The following is a 19,328-nucleotide window of genomic DNA, read 5'->3' on the forward strand; positions in this document are numbered from 1 at the left end:
AATGGTCGACCATATCAAATCCTCTAAATAAGGAAAGTTTTAAACACAAAATTAAAACTTCCTAATTTGTTTCCAGAAATTTTAAAATAAAAAATTCTCTTTTAAAAATTCCCTTCATGGTTGGTTATAAAAGGAAACTTTTATAAATTAAAATCTCTCTATTAAAAACATGTGGATGATTTCAAAAAGGAAAGTTTTCTCCAAAATTAAAATCTTTCTTTTAACTACAAATAAGGAAAGCTATCAAATATTTCTCTTAATCCTTTGTAGAAACTAAAAAGGAAAAATTTATAATTTTTAAAACTCTCTTTTAAAACCATGGAGATGGTTACAAAAAGGAAAGCTTTATCAAAAATTAAAATCTTCCTTTTAACTACAAATAAGGAAAGATATCAAACCTTTTCCTTAATCCTTTGTAGAAAGCTATAAAGGGAAAGATTTAATTTTAGAACTCTCTTTTAAAATCATGTCTTCCACATTAGGAAAGATTTAAATTTAAACTCCCCTTTTATTTTATTTTGGCCGACCACCTAAGCTTGGGTTCAAGCTAGGGCCGGCGACAACTTGACCCATCATGCCTTGGTTTGGCCGACCCTAGTTTGGGCTCTAAGCTAGGCTTGGGCTGCCACCTTAAGGTGGGTAAGAAGTTGGGTATAGGTGGGTATAAGACTTTATAAATAAGAGGCTACGACAGGGATCGAGAGGAGGAATTAGTTTTGGTCTCCCAATGAACTTGAGCTTCCCTGTTCGCCCCGAACATCCAACTCGAGTTCATCAATAATAACTCATACCACTAAAGAGTTATTATTGACCTACTGCACCAATCCCATATTACTATATGGGCTCTTTCTTATCACGAGTGTGTTAGTCTCCCTGTGTTTAAGATATAGAATGTCCACTAATTAAATAAGTTACTGACAACTCACTTAATTAATATCTAGCTCCAAGAGTAGTGCCACTCAACTTTATTGTCATGCCGGACTAAATCCACCTGCAGGGTTTACATGACAATCCTTATGAGTTCCTTAAGGGGGCATCATCAACCTAGATTACTAGGACACAGTTTCATTCTATAATCAATAACACACCATATAAATAATATCATTTCCCAACTTATCGGGCATATTAGTTTAACGAGCTAAATCGCACCCTTTGATAAATTAAAGAAATAAATATTAAGTATATGTGCTTGTTATTATATCATGATTAAGAGTACACACTTTCATAATAACAGAGATATTGTTCTTTTATATAGTCAGTATAAAAAAAACTACCTCAAATGGTCCTGCTCAATACACTCATAGTGTACTAGTGTAATTTATTAGTCAAGATAAACTAATACCTAATTACACTACAACCACTCCTATGGTTTATCCCATTCCATCTTGGTTGTGAGCAACTATTTATAATTTATAAGGAACTGATAACATGATCTTCTGTGTGTGGCACCACACACCATGTTATCTACAATATAAATTATTTGAACAACTACACTTAGCATAAATGTAGACATTTGACCAATGTGATTCTTATAAATGTTTATACAAAAAGCTAGACTTTTAGTATATACTCTAACACAACCTTGGTCTAGAAGCTTTTATTCAACTCAAGCAATTCATTTTCCAACACTTGTACGCTTCATTTTTAGATTAGCTTCTTTGTTTTTGCGCTTCACTGCTGTAAGAGGCTTCTCTGTTTGAAGGAGTATTTAGCACTACACTTTCCTTGGATTAACAACCTCCCCGGTTATAACCAAGTAAAAATTCTCTTGCCTCTTCTTTCTGTTCTGTTTAGTTAATTTACTTTATGCAAGTGTTATTCTGTTGAAAGTTCGAGAAGGGTTTCATTATATTATTTTTCAGGTTATTCAACCCCCCTTCTAGCCGACCCCAGCGGTCCAACAGAGAAAAAGGTCGGCGGGAGCGCACAGGGAGATCAGATGGTTGTAGGTGTGAGGTGGAGAAGGATGGAAGACGATGACGCAAGGGGGAGGGATGAGTTTTATACTCGTGGAACAAGAGGAAGCGAAGCGTCGACAGGTTGGGAGAGACAATCGGGTTCGAGGAAGAGGAGGAGCTCCACGCTATATGTCAGGCGAGAGGGGAGGGAGATGGCGCGGGTGAAGATGGCTAGGGCATGAGGAAATGAGAGAAAATGAAATATTATAAACTTAGGTATCTCTAATTAAATTCTAGGTTAATTCCTTAATCAACTCCCACTTTTGGATATTCCAAACAAGCTTTTCCCAAGCATATAAACTCATCTCCTTAAAATACGTCATCCGAGCTCCGAAAATTTTTCAAAAAATCCCTAAAAATTTCCTTATAGTTATCCATCATTTTCGGTATTTTACAATATCAATAGTACATGATTGTAACGATAGTGTCATCAAACAGGAATAAGATGAAGAAGTAGATAAAAGATATCAAATAGTACATTCCACTAGTTGTTTTGCAATATTTTACAGATGAAGTATCATATCATGTTTTCTAAAATGTAACCTATCATATCTTAGTCCAACACTAAAATTGAATATAAAGCCAGAATGTTTGAGGTCATTTAGCTTTAAATTTTCTCTCGGAATAACATTTGGATACCATTAATATATTTAAAATTTTGTATGACAATATTAGCATTACATATCTTGTTACAAATATGGTATCTGGAAATTAATTTTTATTTTTTTAAAAAAAACATGTGGTGAATTGACAACAACTTATTTTCTATATCTCCATGTATGATAAGATTTCAAATACCTTCACCACACCATTAATAAGACAATGATTTCTTATTGGCATCCAAACTCAACATATTCATCGCCTCTATAATGTAATTAAGTTTGTAAGAGGATGACATCTTTGTCACAATGAATAATGGGTCACTTCCCAACGGTCTCATGATTTACCTCCATATAATCTGGGGGACGGATTGTGAAGGAAACTTGAGATGAGTGTAATTATCTTAATTTTGCTACAAAAGCAAGGGGTAATGATAGCAAAAGTATAGTAATGAATCTCTTCTGAGACATCCAATAAAATCGGATACAGAAAAGTAGTAGTAATGATAAAATTTACATATCTATTAAAAATTACAATTGTCAACAAGAGCTTAACATACAATTCATATTAGGTATGCAATTATCATAATTCTTATTGTCACCATAATTCTAAGATTGCATGCCATAATTAATATCATCATAATTTATCACATTGTATACATGCAACTCGTAAACAACTTGTATATATGGGCTTATTTGGCTTCAACAATAACAAGAACAAATTATTTCCCTCTTTCTCCCCCTTTTATTTCTACGATAATAACTTAGGCACACAACAATATAAGATATCAGATAGTACATGATTGTAACGATACTGTCATCAAATAGGAATAGGATGAACAAGTAGAGAAAAGATGATTTCCTTCATCGAAGTGTCAGGTTCTGTGAATCCATCGCCATGCTTGTATATAACTTCTGTACTTCGCGTAAAGTGGAGTAATACTTCAGTTACTTCTCTAGACAATCCAGTTGCAATAAGGAGCTCCTCATTCATAGTCTTCCATGCATCTTCAACAAAGCCTAGGAGCTTCTCACATGCAACATCTTCTGATGTTCCATGTTCCTTCATATAGCAATCTACTGTTGAGGCAACATGTATCCTCTTTTGTTCTCGCTTCAACCCAAAAAAAGAAAAAGGTGTCTATCAAGCATATATAAATTTGCTATGTTCTAGGGTTCCTATTGGGATTATAAATTCCCATACACAAAGAAAAAAAAAAACTTAAGTTATGGTTACTATATATATATATACCTCCTTTGAAGCTATGTCATTAGTGATACGGGCAATTGTTCCACAAGCTTCTGCGATCTTTGGTGAGCCTTCGAACCATTCAAATGCTTCCTTTGTGGCCATTGCCTCCTCCATGCCACTCAAAAGTACGCAGGAAAACAAGATAAATCCAACACTTATGATTGAAACACGCATGTGCTCTTCTAACTTGGGCACATACTTGTCATCCCTCCATTGGCATTCCTTGAAGTAAGTTTGAGCTTGAAATTTCCACTACACATAGTTAATTAACAAAGAATAATTATAACTAAGACCTGGTTATATATATATATATATATATATATATATATATATATAAAGTGGGGAAAAAAAATGTAGCTAGGAAGCATAGACATTTTTTAGATAATGCATGTATCTCGGACTAAAATCCTCACATTTTTTAGACTAATGCATGTATCTCGGACTAAAATCCTCACATTTTTTAGACTAATGCATGTATCTCGGACGTGTCTTTTAGAATATTTAAAATCCTCATTTTCTAGATGTCGGTTTAAACTAGATTACTTATCAACGAAAACTTGGGCCGTTGGTAAATTTTGGAGAAAATCCAAAGACACGTTCTTTCTTTTAAAATCAATAATATTATTTTATTTATTGTATCTTATCATCATTATGTCTCTTTACCATAACTCTTAAATAAAAAATTTCAATCTCTTCTGGACAATGCGATGGTTAAAATATGGGGTGTTACCATATGAGATCTTGGGGTCGAAACTCGACATGACCGAGCATAACCTCCCCCATATCTTGGTCATTTGCACTAATGACTAGTAGTCACCCGTGATTTACCTCTTCCGTATTGACCTAAAGACGGGTTGGTGAGGGTGCTGGGGCGAACGAATCACCTTTTTTACTACATAAATAAAAAATTTCGTTTAATTTTGGTAGAATAGTAGATGCACTAAATAATCTTTGAATCAGTAAGAATAACTATACGTTCGACTGAAAAATCTGAATAATAATCCAGATAAAAAAAAAGATGTAATAGATATATTAAAGTATGTAAAGCTCGTGTCCCATAAAAAAAAAAAAAATTAAAAATAGGAGCATTTATTTTATAACTTTAAATTTTCCCTTCCTTCCAACTAACCTCATCAAAAAATACTACTTTATAAAAATTTAAGGTTAGAAATCATCTATAAATATAATCTAACAAACCGCAGATGGCTCTTCAGGTTTTTCAAAATCATATACAAGTCATGGAGCTTGTTGATTCTCCATCACTCAAGGTTTTCGAAGACGTGGTTGTTGATCGCCAGGTTGCAGGTTTCGATCCTAGCTTTTGGGGTGATTACTTTATTACAAATCAGAAATCACAGGTAATCTATCTATACACATCAGTATTTAGCTTGTTCGTATCGTTTCAATGCTTTGGATGATGCATCATTCAGATATTAATTAGTATTGCATTGCAGTAATTGATCAATATATACATAATTCATTATATATATAGTTAATATATCAATTTTTCCCTTCATCCATGATGTAGTCTGAGGCATGGATGAATGAAAGAGCTGAAGAGCTCAAGAATGAAGTAAGGAGCATGTTCCAAAACGTGACTGGCATCCTACAAATCATGAATCTAATTGATACAATTCAACTTCTTGGACTTGATTACCATTTCATGGAGGAAATAGACAAAGCTTTAGACCATCTCAAGGATGTTGACATGAGCAAATACGGGCTCTATGAGGTTGCTCTTCATTTTCGACTGCTTAGACAAAAAGGATTCAACATTTCTTCAGGTATATATTCAATGTTCTTTTCTTATATATTTAGAGACCTAGCTAGATGATTATTTATATATTTAGTGCATAATATATAATGCAGATGTATTTAAAAAGTACAAGGATAAGGAGGGAAAATTTATGGAAGAACTAAAAGATGATGCTAAGGGTCTCCTGAGCTTATATAATGCGGCTTACCTTGGAACTAAAAAAGAGACTATACTCCATGAAGCCATTTCTTTTACTAAAGATAATCTTACATCTTTGTTAAAAGATCTAAATCCAACATTTGCAAAGCTAGTGTCTCTCACTCTCAAGACACCTATTCAACGAAGCATGAAACGAATTTTCACAAGAAGCTACATCTCTATTTACCAAGATGAACCAACACTAAATGAAACAATACTTGAGCTTGCAAAGTTGGACTTCAACATATTACAACATCTCCACCAGGAGGAGCTCAAGAAAATATGCACGTAAGTTTTTGGGTAAAATGAGTCACATATTTTGATGTACGTGTGAGTATTTAAACAATTTTATATAAGGCACCTTACTTATATATGACACTGATATACATGCAGGTGGTGGAAGAATTTGAATTTAGACATTATGCATCTAAATTTTGTTCGAGACCGAGTGGTGGAATCTACTTATGTTCATTACTGTCTTGGATGACTTCTATGATAGCTACAGCACACTAGAAGAGAGTCGACTACTGACAGACGCAATCCAAAGGCATGATTGACATCTATTGTGAACTGTAACTACAATAAAATTAAATCACGTTTTAATTTTTTAAGATTAGCAACCAATTTTTTATTCATGCAGGTGGAGCCCTAATGCAGTAGATCAACTACCAGAATACTTAAGGGATTTCTTTCTCAAAATGTTGAGCACTTTTCAGGAATTTGAAAATGAACTTGCACCGGAGGAGACGTTTCGAATATTGTACCTCAAGGAACATGTATGTCTATGCTTCTTAGCTACATTTTTTCCCCACTTTATATATATATATATATATATATAACCAGGTCTTAGTTATAATTATTCTCTGTTAATTAACTATGTGTAGTGGAAATTTCAAGCTCAAACTTACTTCAAGGAATGCCAATGGAGGGATGTCGAGTATGTGCCCAAGTTAGAGGAGCACATGCGTGTTTCAATCATAAGTGTTGGATTTATCTTGTTTTCCTGCGTACTTTTGAGTGGCATGGAGGAGGCAGTGGCCACAAAGGAAGCATTTGAATGGTTCGAAGGCTCACCAAAGATCGTAGAAGCTTGTGGAACAATTGCCCGTATCACTAATGACATAGCTTCAAAGGAGGTATATATATATAGTAACCATAACTTAAGTTTTTTTTTTTTTTTTGTGTATGGGAATTTATAATCACAATAGAAACCCTAGAACATATGCAAATTTATATATGCTTGATAGACACCTTTTTCTTTTTTTGGGTTGAAGCGAGAACAAAAGAGGATACATGTTGCCTCAACAGTAGATTGCTATATGAAGGAACATGGAACATCAGAAGATGTTGCATGTGAGAAGCTCCTAGACTTTGTTGAAGATGCATGGAAGACTATGAACGAGGAGCTCCTTATTGCAACTGGATTGTCTAGAGAAGTAACTGAAGTATTACTCCACTTTACGCGAAGTACAGAAGTTATATACAAGCATGGCGATGGATTCACAGAACCTGACACTTCGATGAAGGAAATCATCTTTTCTCTACTTGTTCATCCTATTCCTGTTTGATGACAGTAGCGTTACAATCATGTACTATCTGATATCTTATATTGTTGTGTGCCTAAGTTATTACCGTAGAAATAAAAGGGGGAAAAAGAGTGAAATAATTTGTTCTTGTTATTGTTGAAGCCAAATAAGCCCATATATACAAGTTGTTTACGAGTTGTATACAATGTGATAAATTATGATGATATTAATTATGGCATGCAATCTTAGAATTATGGTGACAATAAGAATTATGATAATTGCATACCTAATATGAATTGTATGTTAAGCTCTTGTTGACAATTGTAATTTTTAATAGATATGTAAATTTTATCATTACTACTACTTTTCTGTATCCGATTTTATTGGATGTCTCAGAAGAGATTCATTACTATACTTTTGCTATCATTACCCCTTGCTTTTGTAGCAAAATTAAGATAATTACACTCATCTCAATTAGTTTCCTTCACAATCCGTCCCCCAGATTATATGGAGGTAAATCATGAGACCGTTGGGAAGTGACCCATTATTCATTGTGACAAAGATGTCATCCTCTTACAAACTTAATTACATTATAGAGGCGATGAATATGTTGAGTTTGAATGCTAATAAGAAATCATTGTCTTATTAATGGTGTGGTGAAGGTATCTGAAATCTTATCATACATGGAGATATAGAAAATAATTCACCACATGTTTTTTTTTAAAAAAAAATAAAAATTAATTTCCAGATACCATATCATATTTGTAACAAGATATGTAATGCTAATATTGCCACACAAAATTTTAAATATATTAATGGTATCCAAATGTTATTCAGAGAGAAAATTTAAAGCCAAATGACCTCAAACATTCTGGCTTTATATTCAATTTTAGTGTTGGACTAAGATATGATAGGTTACTTTTTAGAAAACATGATATGATATGATACTTCATATGTAAAATATTGCAAAACAACTAGTGGAATGTACTATTTGATATCTTTTCTCTACTTTTTCATCTTATTCCTGTTTGATGATAGTATCATTACAATCATGTACTATTGATATTGTAAAATACCGAAAATGATGGATAACTATAAGGAAATTTTTAGGAATTTTTTGAAAAATTTTCGGAGCTCCGATGACGTATTTTAAGGAGATGAGTTTATAGGCTTAGGAAAAGCTTGTTTGGAATACCCAAAAGTGAGAGTTGATTAAGGAATTAGCCTAGGGTTTAATTAGAGATACCTAAGTTTATAATATTTCATTTTCTCTCGTTTGCTCGTGCCCTAGCAATCTTCACCCGCGCCATCTCCCTCCCCTCTCTCCCGACGCTGCCTCTCGCTCTCACGGCGTGGAGCTCCTCCTCTTCCTCGAACCCGATTGTCTCTCCCAACCTGTCGATGCTTCACTTCCTCTTCTTCCACGAGTACAAAACTCATCCCTCCCCCTTGCGTTATCGTCTTCCATCCTTCTCCACCTCACACCGACAGCCATCCGATCTCCCTGTGCGCTCCCGCCGACCTTTTTCTCTGTTGGACCGCTGGGGTCGGCTAGAAGAGGGGGTTGAATAACTTGAAAAATAATATAATGAAACCCTTCTCGAACTTTCAACAGAATAACACTTGCATAAAGTAAATTAACTAAACAGAACAGAAAGAAAAGGCAAGAGGATTTTTACTTGGTTATAACCGGGGAGGTTGTTAATCAAAGGAAAGTGTAGCGCTAAATACTCCTTCAAACGAAGAAGCCTCTTACAGCAGTGAAGCGCAAAAACAAAGAAGCTAATCTAGAAATGAAGCGTTCAAGTGTTGGAAATGAATTGCTTGAGTTGAATAAAAGCTTCTGGACCAAGGCTGTATTTATAGCCTTGGTCGGGGCGTCTCGAAAGCTTCCAGGCGCCCTGGGGGGATAAAATTTTTTTTCCCAACACACAGATCTCGATTTGATCGAGATCTGGATATATTTTTGGTCCGAGTGCCCCGAACTGTTCCGAACGCCTCGGACAGTTCCGGGCGCCTCGGATGGGGAAAGCCAACATCGTTGACTTTTTCAACCCGTGTCTAAGTGAGCTCCTGCACACTTAGACACCAGGTTCTAAACATACAGGACCTAATTTAACTTGTTGATCACACCAAAACAACCTTGGGGTTCCAACAATCTCCCCCTTTTTTATGTGAGCAACACAAGTTAAGATAGGGTAAATAGACATAAAAATAAACTAACTAATTTTGCTATAAAGTGCAAAAAAGATAGAAAATTTAAATTGGTCTACCTCCCCATAGACTTATACTTTTCCTTCTCCCCCTTTGATCACATAAAAAAAAATTGGAGTTCTAAGAAAACTCTAAGTGTAAAAAGAAATTTTGAAACTCAGAAAAATTATTTTAACTTTACTTAAAAATATTCAATAATTTTCAAAAAGTTTCTAAGTTAAAAAAAACTTCTAAGTTAAACAAATTCTAAGTTAGTAAATTTACAAAAGAAATATTTTAAAAATTTCTAACTTAAATTTTTGAATTTTAAGTAAAAACTTTAGGTAAAAATTTTTTGAGTAAAAAGAAATTTAAGTAATAATTTCTAATTTTTAGAATAAATTTTATCTTAGGCAAAAATAATTTTTGAGAATTTTTCTAAGTGAAAATTTTACATACGAAAATTTTTCTAAGTATAAAATTATTTTAGAAAGATTTCCAAAAAAAGATGTTTGAAAAACTTTTTAAAGTATTATTAAAGTTTAGTCTTAATGCTTTATCAGAAAGTTAATTAAACACTTTATTTCAATATTTTGGCTTTCATGTTGTGGCGAGGCACTAGTCCTTCTTGGGTATTGGAGCAACAACCACTTCTTTAGACAAAGTCTCTTAAAGAAACTGACTGTTTAATTTTCTCACTAAAAGCGCTAAATTCGATTAAAAGTTCAATTTAAATATGACTTTGGAACCCAATAAAGGTTCTAGCCTACCGGATTAACTAAAAATTTCTTAGGGACATATCTTTTTGAAATGTTCCTAATTTGTCCCTTATGATATCTAAAATATCAATTTAAATTGTTAAATTTTCTAACACTGGTATTAGATGAGCATGCATGGTTTTTCAAGTTATTTACTTGTACTTTTAAATTATCATTTTCTACTTTTATTTTTTTTATTTTCTAATTTAATTCTGTCGAATTCTTCTATTGGACAAGATTTAGCTAATATTATTTTTCAATTCTTAATTTCTTTTTCTAATTTACAGCAATCCTTAGTTAACAACACTACAACAAAATCTCTCATAGACATCAGTGGAACAACAACGGTTTTAGGCTAAAACCGATGTCTTTGAGTATTTTACACCGATTTTTCTAAAAACCGGTGTCTATGACCGCATATTTTAGCTCATAGACATCGGTTTTTTATGCGATGTCTATGAGCGCTCTTTTTTTCGTTAATAGACACCAATTTTAACATCGGTTTTTAAAATCCGATGTTAATGAACAAAAATAAAATATTTTAATTTCCCCACAAGCCAAAATCTGCACACTGTGAAGTTCCCTCCAAACCTAAATCTTTATCCCGCCCCTTCCTCCGCGCGACCATCTCTCTCGTGTAAACCTAAACCGAGACATCTCTCTCAACCTAAACCTAAACCTCCGACCATCTCTCTCAGCCTCATCTCCCTCTTCCCCCTTCCTAGATCCTTTCCCGATCAGGATCAAGACACGACGAACTTGCTTCTCCGTCCAACCACACCGCATCTCCTCCAACTCCTCCATTTGGTTGAGAAGAGGAGGCCTTCTTCGCATTCTGGTAGTCCATACTTTATCTTTTCCTTTCTACTTCCTCCTGTTTTTGTGTTCGGTTCTGCTCCCTTCCCATGAGGCTGCTTTCCTCTCGGAGTTGCCCAACCTCGCCACTATCTCCTTTGAGGAAGGCTACACCCAACTGTTCGAAGACTCCAACCTCATGCTTCACGGCGATGGCCGGACTGTCCACCTCTCCCTCGACCAACAAATAGGTTCTGTTAAAAGATTTTTTTTAAAAAAAGAAAGGGGCATCTTTGAACCTACCTTGTTATGTGATCAGGTGCTGCATTTGCGTCGCAAGATCTCTACCTCCATGGATTCTTTAGTGCCTCCATTAAACTGCCCTCCGATTACGTGGCTGGAGTGGTGGTTGCTTTCTATGTATGCTTCTTTACTCTCGAGTTTAGATTTTGCAGCACTTTCCTTTACCTGTTTGAAAGAAGAAGAAGAAGAAGAAGAAGAAGGAGGAGGAAAAAACAAAAACAATCTCTCCTCCGCCGCGATGGGCTCTGCAACGGTCCTCGCATCACTCTGCAATGGGGGTGCCGCAAGCGCCTCCGCCGCATCAAGGTCAGGGACAAAGGATCCGCCGCAAAATCTGGCGTCCGGAGGGGAATCACGTCTCGGAATGTCCACCGCATCGTAGATCAAGAGTCCCCCCTGCACCCGCCTCTTTATCCCCTCAAGTAATAGATCGGAGGTTGATCCGGAAAAGTTAGGGTTTGATCTAGTTTGAGGTGTCGGCGGTGAGATATGGAAGTAACCACTGCTCGGATTTATCCACAGGAGGTCGGAATCGGCCGGGAGCGAGAACCATAACTCCCGATCTGTCTCGTCGTCGCCGGATAAGGATGACCGTTGCTACACGACCAGGGGATCGGCGGCGTTGGTATGCGAGGGCGAGAACGCCGACGAAAGAGCCTCGGCAGCCTCTCTACCTCGATTCTTCGTTTCACTGTCGAACAAGGAGAAGGAGGAGGACTTCATGGTGATGAAGGGGTGCAAGCTGCCGCAGCGACCCAAGAAGAGATCCAAATTCATCCAAAAATGCATACTCGTACGCTTCCATTCCCTCCAAAAATCCGATTTTTAAGATCAAACAGTTGAAAAAACTAATTTTTTCCTCTAATTTCTTTGACAAACTCGATCTAGTTGGTGAGTCCTGGAGCATGGCTGTCAGATCTCTCACAGGAGAGGTATGTAGTCAGGGAGAAGAAGGGATCAAGAAAGGTAGAAATTCTCTCTCTACCTTCGACTAATTTGCTCGTCTCGTTCCTGCATCCCATTCACATCTCATGTTCTTTTGTTTCCTGTCCCATAATTCGCAGAGGAGAAGAGGATTAAAGGCCATGTCCATGGAGAGTGATTCAGAATGAAGCAAAAGGGAGAGGTAATACTAATTGCTATCATTGATTATGATCGAATTGGAATTTTTCCGTCAGAATTTAATTTTCCCATGACTCATCATTCAAATTTATTTTGTATCTTGTATAACTTAGTTAATTTTGTTAATCCAGCGGATGGTGGCTGACTTTTACGGTGGGAAAATCTTACTAAAGGTTAATCTTTATGTTCGTGCAGACCTAGTGGTTGCTAGTGCTGGTGACGATAAAAAGATATCACTTTGGAATAAAAATGGCCAAAGTATGGGATCCTTTCCTTCTCACGGCAGCGACCTTGCTGATGACATTGAGGTAGCTCATTGTTTGCTCATTAATTTGTTCTATTGTGATCAATACATCTGGTTTTCTGGAAATTTACAGATGCCCGGATGCCATTCAAATCATTGCCTGCATTTTTTTCCCCCTGTCTCTCTGTCTCTCTTGGAAGAAAAGCACTGGAACTGTTGGCACGATAGAAATTGCCACCTTCTTGCTATGTTGTGTCTGGGTATTTTCTTCCATCAATATTTTCTTCGAACAATGGTGATTGTTCGTTTGACTCCCTTATGAATTTTAGCATACATGTTGAACAAATAAGAAGAAAATAGCTAGCATATCTCTTTTGCTAGGTAGGTTATTTCTTTTCATCTAATTGTACAGCAATGTCTGCCAATATAGCAAAGTCTGACTTTGACTTTTACAGTTGATGACTTTGCAAAAATTGCTTATTCTGATGTTACACATTGAAGAAATAAGAGACTTAAAAGCTAGATTTTCTCCTTTTCCAGGTAGTTTTTTTTTTCTTTGCGTTTGAGTGCAAAGCATGGAAAATGTTGCTTTTAAACATAGAATGAGTACAGCTTGATTATTCTGCAAGTTTTCACTTGATGGTAAAAATTAAGAGAAATTTTATGACTGTGCCGTGTTTCGATATTTGCAATTGTAATAATATGAATCCTTTACGTTATTTTTGTATGTTTCATTGTAATGCTAAGTACCGCTCCTGAGCCTTGTTTCCCCTTGTTGTGATTAGGGACAAATTAGTGCATACTCGCAGTCTGGGTGACTATACCTGTATTTTTTTAGTAAGCTTACCAATTCTGATTGATGCCTAATAGGACCTAAATGACAATATAATAAAAACACTTCTTATCTGTGTAATTATGAGTGCATAATATATCAAACATTTTAAAGATTTTTTTACTTTTCTCTATTTTGTAGGAATCCATAAATTGTATCAGCTTTAGTAATAAAAGTTCTAGATATCTTTGCTCTGGAGGAAGTGGGCATATTGTCAAAATATGGGACCTGCAGAGGAAAAGGTGCATCAAACGGTTGAGTGGTCATATTGACACAATTACAGGTGTAATGTACAACTGCAAAGATGAACATTTAGCATCCATCAACGAGAAGGGGGATCTCATACTTCATTATCTTGCTTCCGGAACACGGGCTGAACTCAAGGATCCAAATGGGCAGGTTATTGGCTGTCAAATATTTTGAAAATTCCAAACTTTCACTCTACTAACATCTTTTTTGGTTTAACATGAATCTGTATCGGTGATGCGATTTCAGGTACTAAGAGTACTTGATTATTCTCGATTTAGTCGACATCTTTTGTCAACAGCTGGGGATGATGGATCTGTTCATATTTGGGATACAACTGGTCGCAGACCAAAGGTTAGTAAAATAATATTTCTTAATCTGCTAAAATGAAGGAGAAATTGTATTTGTTCCCTGCATTCACTAAAAAATTGATCTCCATTCATACTGGCTCTTGGTGTCAGGTTTCTTGGTTGAAACAACATTCTGCCCCAACAACTGGTATTTGCTTCTCTCCATCAAGTGACAAGGTATTATCTTCCTAGGAATCTATTAAATGATTTGGATTTCTGGTGGATAATTATACATGGTTTGGCTAGTTTTGTTGGATGGGAGGTGCTTGTTCTATAGAAAATCAATGGCCATTATATCCTAACTTGTTTTCCCTGTAGGTTATTGTTACAGTTGGTCTTGATAAAAAGTTGTATATGTTTGATTCTGGAACAAAAAGACCCTCATATTGCATGCCTTTTGAGGCACCCTTCTCATCGCTGGCATACTGTGATGATGGTAATCTATTGGCTGCTGGGACAAATAATGGACGTGTAGTATTCTATGATGTTCGAGGGAAACCTCAACCTTTCACAGTTCTTCGTGCATACAGTAGTTCAGAGGTAAGATATCTTATCTGCCAAGAATAGCATGTATTTCATAGTCATCTTGATTCTTTTTTTCACTGCTTCATTAAATAGTCTATTTATATGCTGATGATAGCATGCCTTTCATAGTTCATAGTCATGTTTGTTCTTTTTATGCTAAACAATCCTGTCAGGTCATGCAGAACATGCAAGCATATAGATGTTGCAAAGGTTTTTATTAGTTTATTTGATCTCATATGACAGATTTAGATTCAATTTCATCAAGTAATCTGAGAAAATCACACGTTTAGGTTTTAGATTATTAGATCACAGGCAGTGCACATAGATAAAAAAAATCTATCTTTTTAAATAAAGATTAATTGAAAATTACATCTGTGCTAGTTTATTGATACCTGTTATGATGCTTGATTAGCCTTGTGAAACAAATTATAAGTGAGAACAGATACAATATATTTCTGTGATATTTAAAGAAGTGTTTTCACTGTGATTTTGGGTATTCATCAAAAGTTTAATAAATAAAGAAATCATTTTTTTCCCCGTCTCTCTGGTTTACATCTTTTCTTCAGTTCAACTACTGTTAATGATTATTCTAGAGTGACCTGCGTGTCTTTGGTTTACATCTCTGATTCAATTCAATAATTGTTAGTGAATTGATTTCTACTAGATGATTGCTCTGCAACCACAGTATGTCTTTTCTGTAAGTCTTATGCATGTCTCACCTTGGGTGTTGTTTCCCACAGTTCTAAAACACAACTAATTTACTTGATGTATTCATGAGAAGGAAAAATACAACTGAGTTCTAAAGCAATTGATGCTTCTGTTAAAGTTGCAAAAGAATTACTAAAATTTGATGATGTTCTTGGCAGACTAATAGCATGTGTGAACAATTTGAATACCACTGCTTTATATGTTAATAAATTTGAAGAAATATAACCACGGCTGGCTATACATAGTATAATCTCATCTTTTGCTATTTGATGTTTTCCTTCAAATATGTCCTAAGCATTTATTTATTTCGGCTTGAACCTACAAACATTGTTTATGTCCTACAAACATACATTCAACAATGGTAAAAGATTTTATAGAAGTTGACTAAAAATGACAACACTGCTCCCTGCGATTATAAGCTTCATCAGAGGTAGCTTTGCTCTTCTATGCTTCATTGGATTTGTTGTGTAGTCATATTTCTTTGTTCAACCATTATCATGCCTAGTAAGTTGTTGTATTATGCCTAGTAAGTTGCTGTATGATGCCTACTAATATATTATTTATGTGTTTTTACAGTTTACAAATCTCAAGTACTCCATAGTTGAAATTGATGAAGTGCGGTTCGAGTGGGCTGAATGCATGCTAGATTACATTTGAAGTGCGGTTCTACCTTGATGTGTTGTTAAAAGAATGTTCTACCTTGATGTTGATATCTATTAGCCAGCTTTTGATGTAAAAAGAATGTTTGGGTATTTTATGGATACTGTTGTAAGAAGATTATTTATATAATTTGTGAATATTTGTGTATTTTATGGATATTGTTGAATGAAGAATATTTGTATAATTTGTGAATATTTATGTATTTTTTTTATTATTGTCGGTTTTTCATTGTTTCGGAAATTAAATTTGTGATGTTAAAAAAAATACATATTACATCGGTTTTCCACCGTTGCAAAACTGGTGTTGTTAAATAATATTACATCGGTCATTTATCGCTGCCAAAACTGGTGTTATTAACATACAATATTACATCGGTTTTACACCATTGATGAAACGGTGTCGTTAAGTGATACTACACCGGTTAATAACCGATTCGAAAACCGGTGTCGTTAAGTGATACTACACCGGTTTTAACCCGATGTCTAAAATGACAGACTTTTAACATCGACTTCATAGACATCGGTCGAAAATGAAATAGACACCGGTGGAAAACCGATGTCTATGAGGGTTTTTGTTGTAGTGCAAATTAATAAACTTAAATAGTTTATCGGGAGGAAGAGATCATACCTGACTTACCTTGTCGATTTTGTTGTCTGTGCCTCCCCCTGAACTGCTGCTATCTTCCGACGTAGCTCCCCCTTCATCGATGCTCATTTCGGAAGAGCTTGACTCGTAGTTGTCGTCTTGATGACTTGCAATTAGTGCAAGTTCGGAGAAGGCTTCGACTTCTGATTCGGACGACGTATCGTCCCACATCGCTTTTAATGCCTTGCGTTTTTGAACAGGTTTCTGTTGGTTGCTACTCGGAAAACCTAGAGGTTTCACTGTACAAAAAATTTTGTACAAAGGTCTGAACCTTTTCCTAGCTACCATGTGTTCTTTTAAATTAAATTTTGGATCGCCTGCGGAACTTAACACGTTTGATCCAAAACTTAATCTATTCGTTCTTTTAGGTTTTGACTTGGGTCTCCTGCGGAACTTAACACGTTCGACCCAAATCGCCTTAAGTTATTAATTCCATTAAATATTAATTTCCATAATTGGTTCCCAGTACTGACATGGCGAGGCACATGGCCTTCTTGGATATGGGAGCAACCACCACCGACTAGACAAAACCTTTTATAGAAAGTTAATATTTAATTTCCTAAAATAACTTTAGGTTAACCGAAAAGAACAATCAAATCATAAGTAAAAATAAAACAAAAGAACACAACATCGAAAAAACATATTCGAAATACTAGAACATAAGCCTCTTGTATTTGGTATTATTTCCATAAATAACTAGTATGATGCGGAAAAGGAAAAACTACTAGTTATACCTTCTAGAAAGACCTCTTGATCTTCTATCGTATTCCTCTTCTAACCTCGGATGTTGTGTGGGCAACGATCTTCCGAGATGAGAAACCACCAACCACCTTCTTCTCCTCCTAGCTAGGTTCGGCCACAAAGAAAGAAGCTTCACCAAGGAAGAAAATCAAAACACTAACCAAGCTCCAAGAGATGCTCGCTTCCTCTCCTTCTTCTTCTTCTTCTCCAAGTAGTATCCGGTCACCACAAGAGCTCCAAGGAAAGAGACGGGTTCGGCCACCACAAGAGGAAGAGAGGGAAAGGATGGCCGGCCACACCAAGGAACAAAAGAGGGAGAGAAATAATAGAGGTTGTCTCTCATGAAGGCACTCTCACCCCTTCTTTTATATTCCTTGGCCTAGGCAAATTAGGAAATTTAATTACAATAAAATTTCCTTAATTTCCTTGACATGATTTAATTGAGAAAAATAAAATAAAATTTCCCCAATTAAACTCAAGTGGCCGGCCACATCATGAAGAACAAATTGGACAAGTTTCAATCAACAATTAAAACTTCCTAATTTGTTTCCGGAAATTTTAAAATTAAAATTTCTCTTCAAAAATCTCTTCATGGTTGATAAAAATAAATTTCCATAATTTTATTTTTACAACACGTGAATAATTTTTAAAGAGAAAATAAAATATCTCACCAATCTACAAATAAGGAAAGAGATCAAATCTCTTTCTTTAATCTTTTGTAAATCTTTTACAAGAGAGATATTTTAATTTCAATTCTCTTTAATAAATTATTTCTTCCACATAATAAAAATTAAAATTAAAATTCTTTTTTAATTTAATTTGGCCGGCCCCCACTAGCTTGGGTTCAAGCTAGGGCCGGCCACCCAATCTTATACTTAGGCCGGCCCTAGCTTGGTTCCCAAGCTAGCTTGGCCGACCCCCTATTGGTGGGTATAGAAGGTGGGTATAGGTGGGTATAGTACTCTATAAATAAGAGGCTACGATAGGGACCGAGTGGAGGAATTGGTTTTGGTCTCCCGATAAAATTAAGCATCCCGTGTTCGCCCCGAACACACAACTTAATTTTATCAATAATAATTCATTCCACTAGAGAACTATTATTGAACTACCGCACCAATCCCAAATTACATTTTTTGGGCTCCTTCTTATTATGAGTGTGTTAATCTCCCTGTGTTTAAGATATCTAATGTCCACTAATTAAGTGAGTTACTGACAACTCATTTAATTAATATCTAAGTCCAAGAGTAGTACCACTCAACCTTATTGTCATGTCGAACTAAGTCCACCTGTAGGGTTTAACATGACAATCCTTATGAGCTCCTCTTGGGGACATTATCAACCTAGTATCTCTAGGACACAGTTTCCTTCTATAATCAACAACACACACTATAAGTGATATCATTTCCCAACTTATCGGGCTTATTGATTCATCGAACTAAATCTCACCCATTGATAAATTAAAGAAATAAATATCAAATATATGTGCTTGTTATTATATTAGGATTAAGAGCGCACACTTCCATAATAACCGAGGTCTTTGTTTATTTATAAAGTCAGTATAAAAGAAACGACCTCAAATGGTCCTACTCAATACACTCTAAGTGTAATAGTGTAATTATACAGTCAAGATAAACTGATACCTAATTACACTACGACCTTCTAATGGTTTGTTCTTTTCCATTTTGGTCGTGAGCTACTGTTTATAATTTATAAGGTACTGATAACATCATCTTCTGCATGTGACACCACATACTATGTTATATATAGTATAAATTAATTGAACAACTACAACTAAATGTAGACAATTTGACCAAATGTGATTCTTTATTCATAATGAATGTTTACAAAGCTTAGGCTTTCAGTATACACTCCAACAATCTCCCACTTATACTAATGACTAAGCTGCCATATCTTCTA

General features: G+C 35.4%; 3 protein-coding genes and 1 pseudogene across 3 annotated transcripts; 3 read left to right on the forward strand and 1 right to left on the reverse strand.

Moving 5' to 3' along the window:
* Window positions 1-3,227: 3,227 nt before the first annotated feature.
* Window positions 3,228-4,074, reverse strand: LOC121973169 ((S)-beta-bisabolene synthase-like). Its single transcript, XM_042524745.1, has 2 exons — window positions 3,810-4,074; window positions 3,228-3,671 (listed from the first exon to the last, which is right to left on the reverse strand). Exons 1-2 carry the CDS (start codon window positions 3,981-3,983, stop codon window positions 3,378-3,380), a joined length of 468 nt encoding a protein of 155 aa, XP_042380679.1. The 5' UTR covers window positions 3,984-4,074; the 3' UTR covers window positions 3,228-3,377.
* Window positions 4,075-5,014: 940 nt separating this feature from the next.
* LOC121973170 lies at window positions 5,015-7,407 on the forward strand (annotated as a pseudogene).
* Window positions 7,408-11,576: 4,169 nt separating this feature from the next.
* LOC121972267 lies at window positions 11,577-12,463 on the forward strand. Its single transcript, XM_042523955.1, has 4 exons — window positions 11,577-11,716; window positions 11,861-12,131; window positions 12,227-12,304; window positions 12,403-12,463. The coding sequence occupies exons 1-4, from the start codon at window positions 11,577-11,579 to the stop codon at window positions 12,448-12,450; spliced, it is 537 nt and encodes a 178-aa protein (XP_042379889.1). The 3' UTR covers window positions 12,451-12,463.
* Window positions 12,464-12,574: 111 nt separating this feature from the next.
* Window positions 12,575-15,283, forward strand: LOC121972268 (protein NEDD1-like). The gene is made up of 6 exons (XM_042523956.1): window positions 12,575-12,768; window positions 13,678-13,935; window positions 14,032-14,136; window positions 14,244-14,309; window positions 14,451-14,672; window positions 15,251-15,283. Exons 1-6 carry the CDS (start codon window positions 12,595-12,597, stop codon window positions 15,281-15,283), a joined length of 858 nt encoding a protein of 285 aa, XP_042379890.1. The 5' UTR covers window positions 12,575-12,594.
* The last annotated feature ends 4,045 nt before the right edge of the window (window positions 15,284-19,328 follow it).

The sequence above is a fragment of the Zingiber officinale genome, chromosome 4A, assembly GCF_018446385.1.
Source record: "Zingiber officinale cultivar Zhangliang chromosome 4A, Zo_v1.1, whole genome shotgun sequence".
In the NCBI taxonomy this organism is placed as follows: Eukaryota; Viridiplantae; Streptophyta; class Magnoliopsida; order Zingiberales; family Zingiberaceae; genus Zingiber; species Zingiber officinale.